The following is a 7,886-nucleotide window of genomic DNA, read 5'->3' on the forward strand; positions in this document are numbered from 1 at the left end:
GCATTAGGGCCCGGCTCCTGTTCCATGCCCAAAAAAAAATCATTTAATAGAGTGAGCGACTAAATTAGATATATAGCCCACCAAAAAAAGTAGGGTCATTAATCCAACTTTCCACTATTTTTTCACCATGAATAGTAAGGGATGAGCGGCTTGAACCTATGTCCTATGATCCACCTTTTGACTAACTTTACCTCCTATATTCCATTCTTTTCTGATCTGTTATACTCCATATTTTAGAATTTGCTAGAGTTTAACTAATGATATTTTGAACATTTCAAATATTTAGGGCTTGTTCTCGTTGACTGAACTCAGTTGAAATGAACTGAGCTGAATTGAACTGAACTTATTAGAGCTGAACTGAACTGAACTGAACTGAAATGAATATTTTATAAGAGAAGGAAATTAGGAGCTGAACTGAACTAAACTAAATTAAACTTATTAGAGCTGAATTGAATTAAAAATAATCGTATGAGAACTGGCCATATGACTATGGGCGATCTTAAATAATAAGTGTATTCCGTTGAATTTAAATTCTCTTATATAATACTCCGTATTTATATCTTAATGAAGATGGAACCTAAACTTATTTTTTGTCTCTATCCCTAAAAATAATACTCCCTCCGTTTTTTTTATATGCATCACTTTGACAATTGCCCTATTCACATACCATGGTTGACTTAATTTTTTCACCTCGAAACAATAAATAAATGTTATTATATAGTATATCATTAGATTTGTCATAGTGTCTAGTTTCATAATATAATTTTGTTACAATTTTTACTAATGCACAATTAAAAATATTAATGGTCAAAATAACGTCTCGACAAATGTGTCGGTCAATCTGATGCATATAAAAAAAACAGAGGGAGTAATAAGTAATCAGATGCATATTTTGTAATTAGAATCAAAATTTTGTAAAATTTGACCTTTAAGCACATACATTCCAAATGAAAAATTACATTTGTATTCCTATCTAGGAGATATAACATATAACTATTATAGACCACAAACAATTCAATCAATCTTTAAAAAAAAAAATCAACGACTTTCAAATTAGACTCCAAGTCTTCCATTCTTCCCTATTATAAAGAAAAAAGCCATCTCATTAATTTCCATCACTTCTCTACCTCTACAATCATGCAAACATCTCCAAAAATACACCTACTAATTATCATAGTATGTTGTACATTTACTAATATACTCTTCCAAAAAGCACACACAACATCAATACCTTCTTCAAATTGTGATGGCAATGTTATACTATCATTTCCAACCTTCAATGCATCAAGTTGTAAACCAGGGGATGACCTTATGTGCATGGGAGCTGTCTACCCCGGCGAGGGGTTCTTGAACTTAACCAAGGCCGCGTCGAATACCTCGTCGGCGTTGGATTATATGAGAGTCGCTAGAGTATTGTACCACAAACCTGTACAAGTATGGCCAGCTTCATTTTGTACAAGTTTCTCCTTTACAATTTATTCTAAACTTAACCTGTTGAAATATTCTGGTGATGGTATGACTTTTGTTATGGCTCAAGATAATAAGTCTCCCCCAAATGTTAGCGTTGGCTCTTATCTTGGCCTTCAGGATCCATTACAAGGTTATAATTAACTACATACTCCGTAATATTTTTCCCATTAATTATTTTATTTAATTTCATTTTGTGTAGTTCTAAATTTTTCCAACTTTATACCTCGTTATTTTTCATAATATTAGATATACACGTGTTATATACTTAAATATTACCTCTGCTACATATTATTTGCAACGATGGGACATTTTCCTTTTCTACTTTATGTCAAATCGTTGCAAATAATATGTAACGGATGTAGTAATTATTGTAGATATTTAGCTCATCAAATTTTATTATACATATATAACCGATTGTACTATGGACATAATAACTAAACAACTAAAATGAAAAAATATATATATATAATTTGAATTAATTCAAATCCAAATGAAAGTTTTTTTTTTTTTTTAAATAAGTGAAAATACTTTACCCTTAAATAACTTGTCAATTTATTTCATCTCTGCTTTTTTGTTAGTCCTGTTTTTATTGTAAAATCAGCTGTATTAATGTGTATTTTCAACAATTGATTTAGGAAACTCCGATTTCAAACAGCTGGCTGTCGAGTTTGACACATTCAAGAACGAGTGGGATCCTGATGATAATCACATAGCGATTGATACATTTAGCGCGATGCATTCTTTGGTTGCAAAGTCATTATCTCCCATTGATCTCAAGAGTGGGAAACAAATCAAAGTGAAGATAGAATATAATGGACACAAAAGAAAAAAAGAACTTCAAATTTATATGGGTTATGAAGGCAAACCATTAACAAGTGTCCTAAACTACTCATTAAAAGTATCAGAAATAGTCCAAAGAAATGTATACATAGGTTTTACAGCAGCAACTGGACTTCTCACTGAGACTCACCAACTTCATGATTGGGTGTTCACTTCCACAATATTACCAGACAACACTTTGAGAGATAACAACAAATTATGCATCATTATTTTGTCAACTGTTATACCAATTTTACTACTCTTGGCAGTGATTGCAATACCTGTCATTCGACGTAGAATGGTTAGGAAGATGCAGAGGATTAGGAGGATGGAAGAGCTTGAGAGGCAGTATGCTGCAGCTGCTGCGATGGCTCCTAGGATGTTTACTTACAGGCAACTTGCTAAGGCTACTAAGAATTTTAGTAAGGGTAATTTGTTGGGGACTGGTGGTTTTGGAAGTGTTTATAAAGGTGTTATCGCGAATCCTGTTCAGACTATTGCTGTCAAGAAGATCTCATCTACCTCTCAGCAAGGTAAAATAATGTCAAATTATTATATATATCATCATGTTATAATAGCATATCATACCGTTAGACAAATAAGAAGATATATATTCATTTTGTTTTGCTAGGTGAGCGCGAATATATAGCAGAAATATGTACAATTGGGAGATTAAGGCATAGGAACATATTGCAGCTTCAAGGGTGGAGTCATGAAAATGATAGTCTTCTTCTTGTATATGACTTCATGGCTAATAAGAGCCTAAATGAATTCCTCTCAGGCCGAAAATTCTTGGATTGGAAGACGAGGGAAAAGGTAATAACCGGCTTAGCATCAGCATTGCTGTACCTTCATGAAGAATGTGGTGATCCAGTGGTGCATAGAGATGTGAAGCCTAGTAATGTCATGCTAGATGCAGAGTTTAACCCGCGTCTTGGTGATTTTGGGCTTGCTAGATTGCTAAAGAACATAACGGGGGTTACCACTATGGTGGCGGGCACCCTAGGGTACATGGCTCCTGAGGTGAGCTACACCGGGAAGGCAACAACTGAGTCGGATGTGTATAGCTTTGGGGTGGTGGCGTTGGAGGTGGTGTGTGGAAAGAGGTTTAGTAACCTCCTAGGGGAAAGTTGCTTGGTGGACTATGCGTGGGATATGTATGCAAAGGGTACATTGGTAGAGTGTGTGGATCCTAAACTTGGTGAAGATTTTTTCAAGGACAAAGCCGAAAGGATTTTATGTTTGGCACTTGCGTGTTTGCAGTTGGAGTCGAACTTGAGACCTAAGATGAGAGAAGTGGTAATGGTTTTGTTAAATTCAAATGAACCTCTTATGAAACTCCCTTCTACACGTCCTAAGGGAGTATATCTCTCATTATCTGGATTTTCAAGTCCGCCTAGCACGAGTAATTCTAAGCCTAGTACACCTTTATTCTCATGGCCTGATTACCCTTCATCTAGCACCAATATAAGCTTGCAAATTCAAAATGAATCTTTGGCACGGTAGAAGATGTTATTGTTGATGAGTTGATCTATGTATAACAAAGTTTGAATTGTTCCCAATAATATTGTAGATACTAGGTTAGTTTCCGTGCCATGCACGATACTTTTCAATAATTGATTTTAAAAACATGACAAAATCAATAAATGATAAAATTATTTTTTGTTGATTTAATATTCACATTTTATTATTTAAGCCCGTAGCTTCTATTACATGGTTAAAAAATTAAGAACTTAATATATAATTTTTTTTTTGTAATAAACATATACTTCGTATAATTTATAATATGTCTTTCATTCCTTAAAAAAATTGTCCACATCCACATGTCACAAATTACTTGTATGTTAAGAATATTATTTTTAATTTTTTTCCTTAACTTATTAGTTGTCAATATTTTTTTTTTTTTTGGAAAGCTAAATCAAAAAATCTTCTACTATAGTATATTTCATATGTAATTATTACTTATATGTAGAAAGATTTTTTCCTTATATAACTTTTTTTTCAAAAAATAAAAAATAAATAAACAAAAATAAAATAAAAAGATAATGGACACACCAGGAAATGACACGTGTCATTGCTGGTGTGTCTTTTAGTATATAGTATTGATTGATTGATGATTGATAGGTAGATATTAGATTTCATTTCTACAAAAAATAATTCCATTCAAGTTCCCTCTAGGTTTTCTCCTTGGGAGGGTTTTTTTTGTTCCCTCTAGGGTTTTTGTTTTGGGAGGGTTTTCCTAACCTCCATTGCTTGGTTTTTTCAATTTCTTCGAAGGTTTTCCTTCTCTCTTCTCCATTTTCTCTTCATCTCTACCATCTCTTTTAATCTTCGTCTTAGTTGTGAATCTTTGTAGTGGCTTCTATTGGTATTTTTACCGGTGGTAAGCCCCAAAAACCTTTCAACTGCTTGCAATAAATAGATCTTATCCTTGTGATAATGATTTTTCTCTTGAGTTTTTTTTTCTTTTTGTGTTTGTTTAAAATCTAGGGTTTCATAATCTCTACAAAAATCCAGAGGACCACATGAGTATTTTCACTCAAACGACTACACATTAGTATATTTCAAGCCAAATTAGTGCGAACTCACATATTGTATTTGTTGATCTTAAGTTTTGATGATGACTCAAGGAACCTAAGCAAACCCATAAGGGCTTTAACTTTTGTCTATTAGCTTTGATGTGTTGACAGGTTTTATATGCAACGAAGTTCTAGAGTCAGAATGGAGCATGGAACAAGGTCAAAGGAAGAGCTTTGGATGAGTATAGAAGACAATCAGAAGCCAAGTTCCTTGAGTGAGGAACTGAAGCTCCAGAGTCGAAGCTTCACTAAGTTCCAAGGAGTCTATTGTATATCTTTAATGTTTATTTTAGGCTTCTTGTATTTTTGCTAAGTACATTGTTAATTGATAGGGTTTAAGTGGATTAAATTTTATAAAAGATCTTATTTTCCGTGCTTTAATTGATTTTAGTTTTATTTCGGAAAATTATCTTTTTTTGACAAAAATATCTTATTTATTAAAAGGATTTTCTGTTTTAATTCTATCCTATTATTTTGGGAAAATATGACTTGGTAAAAACTCTTTTAAACGGATCTTTTACTTGGTCAAGGAGGTTGAGAAATTTAAGGAAGCAGTAAACCACTTCCTTTAGTATACTTCAGCTTGTTGCCCAAGCATCCACGAACTGCACTTCCTTATTTCATGGGAGTTGTGGTGAAGTGGGAGTTAAGGCAGACGTGGGATTTTTCAAATGATTTCCTCTTGTATAAATAGGATTAGTTTTCTGTTTTGAAAAGTACACTTGAGCATTACAATCCTCTAAGCTTTTCAAAAAGAGTCAAAAATCCACTTAAGTCCTTGAGTGTCTTTGTACTTAGCATCTTAGAGTTTTAATTCGAGTTGTATTGGGGTAGAGTTTGGGTAAACTCTAGAGTGTTTAGATTGCTTTGAGTGAAGCAAGGAGAAAGAGAGAGATTTGAGAGCTCAACTGATTAAGGGATCAGTTGAGGGGGAACTTAAGTTCGTAGAGGAACTTAAGGTTAGAGTCTTAATTTGTAATAGGTTGTTTGCCCTATTATTATTAAGAATTGTGTTTAAAATCCCTTGTGGTCGTGGTTTTTCTTCTTGATTAGGGCCAAGAAGTTTTCCACGTAAAATCTCTCTTGCACTTTACAGTTTTTGTTCAAGTTTCTTTGAGAATTCCGCAAAAATTACCCTAGTTCCACCACAATACAATTCACCCCCCCCTCTTGTATTGTTCATTCGAGTCAACAATTGGTATCAGAGCTGGTTCCTCGAAGAAATCAGGAAACCCTGACGAGTTAAGTTCCTGGAATCAAGATGAACAATCACGAGAAACTGGAAGAAGGTTACTCTACGCAGCGTCCTCCTATGTTCAATGGGAAATTCTACACCTATTGGAAGAATAGGATGGAGATCTTTATCAAAGCTGACAACTACCAGGTTTGGAGAGTTATCGAAGTTGGTGATTTTGAAATTACCAAAACCAACAGTGAAAATGAGGTAGTACCTAAACCTATGTCTGAGTTTGATAAGGAAGATTTTGAAAAAATGGAAATTAATGCACTTTCTGTTAAATTACTTCATTGTGGTCTTGGACCCCATGAACACAATCGTGTTACGGGTTGTAAAAATACTAAAGAAATTTGGGATTTACTTCAAGTAACTCATGAAGGAACTAACGAAGTGAAACGCTCTAAAATTGACTTGCTTATGTCAAAATATGAACGGTTTGAAATGCAACCAAAAGAATCAATTCAGGAAATGTTAACTAGATTTACTAACATTATTAATGAGCTTGTATCTCTTGGAAAGCAAATCCCTATTGATGAGCAGGTCAGAAAAGTTCTAAGAAGCCTCCCTTAAGATGAGAGATGGAGAGCCAAGGTAACAGCCTTACAAGAAACAAAGGACTTCACTAAGTTCAACATTGAGCAATTTGCTGGTTCCCTCATGACTCATGAGTTGCACCTAGGAACAAGCAACAGTGAAGGAAACCGAGGAAAAGGCTTGGCTCTCAAAGCTGGAGATCAAGAAGAATCTGAAGTAGATGAAGAAGAGGCTGCTATGCTGGTGAGAAGGTTCAAAAGAATGTTCAACAGAAACAACAGGTCAAGGAACTTCACCAAGAAACCCTCTACTTCAAAGGCTGACTCTGGTTGTCACAAATGTGGATCACTGGAACACTTCATTCGTGAGTGTCCACTTTGGGAAACAGAGAAAGGTAAAGGGAAGGCAAAGGAACAAGTCAAGAGCAACTACAACAAAACTCCTTTCAACAAAACAGACATTAGGAAGGCTATGATAGCTGCGTGGGGAGATTCTGAAAGTGAGAATGAAGAGGAACAACCTGAAGAAGAAACAGCTCATCTGTGTTTGATGGCCAAACGTGATGACAAGGCTTACAATGATGAGCTTGCTAAAGAGGTATTCCTTGATCCTAATGTGCTTAAAACTTATACTAAAGATGCTCTCATTGATTTAGTGTTTGAAATGGAAGATGAATGGACTCACACTAGTATTCGTCTAGGTGAATGTCAAAGAGCTCTCAAAGTCTGCAAGGAACACAGTACGTGGATTGAAAATCAACGAACTGATGTGCAAAGCAGATTTTTTGAACTTTTTGACAAGAATCTTCTCTTAAAAGAAATGAACGAGAAACTCAAGTTTGAAAATATTATGGTTAATGTAGAACTGACTCAATACAAACTAGCTAATGCTGAGGTATCTCCAAGTTCCTCCTCTGAATCTTTGCCTAAATTTAATGAGGATTTTGAAAAATTAAAATTTGATCTTGATGAGTTAAGAATTGAAAAGGCAAAATTGGAGAAGGAATTTGAGCTTCGAAAAGAAAGATGCATTAGTCATGTTGGAATTCCTAAGTGGATTGAGAATGCTCAAACCAAAAGAACTGAAGGTCTAGGATTCATACGTTCTAAGCATAAGGGCAAGAAAAAATATGTAGACCTGCCTAGCTATAAAGTATGTACCTTCTGTGGTAAAACTGGTCATCTTGTTGCTACTTGTAACAAGAAGGAACAGTCTGTTAACAAGAATGTTAGGCAAGTTTGGGTAAA

The 7,886-nt window shown here is 34.6% G+C and overlaps 1 protein-coding gene across 1 annotated transcript; it reads left to right on the plus strand.

Annotated features, from left to right (window-relative positions):
• Positions 1–1,084: 1,084 nt before the first annotated feature.
• On the plus strand, positions 1,085–3,958 carry LOC145605913 (L-type lectin-domain containing receptor kinase IX.1-like). The gene is made up of 3 exons (XM_081661975.1): positions 1,085–1,600; positions 2,106–2,822; positions 2,921–3,958. Exons 1-3 carry the CDS (start codon positions 1,138–1,140, stop codon positions 3,793–3,795), a joined length of 2,055 nt encoding a protein of 684 aa, XP_081518101.1. The 5' UTR covers positions 1,085–1,137; the 3' UTR covers positions 3,796–3,958.
• The last annotated feature ends 3,928 nt before the right edge of the window (positions 3,959–7,886 follow it).

The sequence above is a fragment of the Chenopodium album genome, chromosome 22 (assembly GCF_948465745.1).
Source record: "Chenopodium album chromosome 22, dcCheAlbu1.1, whole genome shotgun sequence".
Taxonomy (NCBI): Eukaryota; Viridiplantae; Streptophyta; class Magnoliopsida; order Caryophyllales; family Amaranthaceae; genus Chenopodium; species Chenopodium album.

What these genes read in the sequence shown, in the direction of transcription:
- LOC145605913 (XM_081661975.1), top strand. Translation starts at nt 1,138, where the DNA reads ATGCAAACATCTCCAAAAATACACCTACTAATTATCATAGTATGTTGT. An exon ending in CCTTCAGGATCCATTACAAG is followed by an intron (nt 1,601 to 2,105) that starts GTTATAATTAAC and finishes CAATTGATTTAG; the next exon opens with GAAACTCCGATTTCAAACAG. An exon ending in CTCATCTACCTCTCAGCAAG is followed by an intron (nt 2,823 to 2,920) that starts GTAAAATAATGT and finishes TTGTTTTGCTAG; the next exon opens with GTGAGCGCGAATATATAGCA.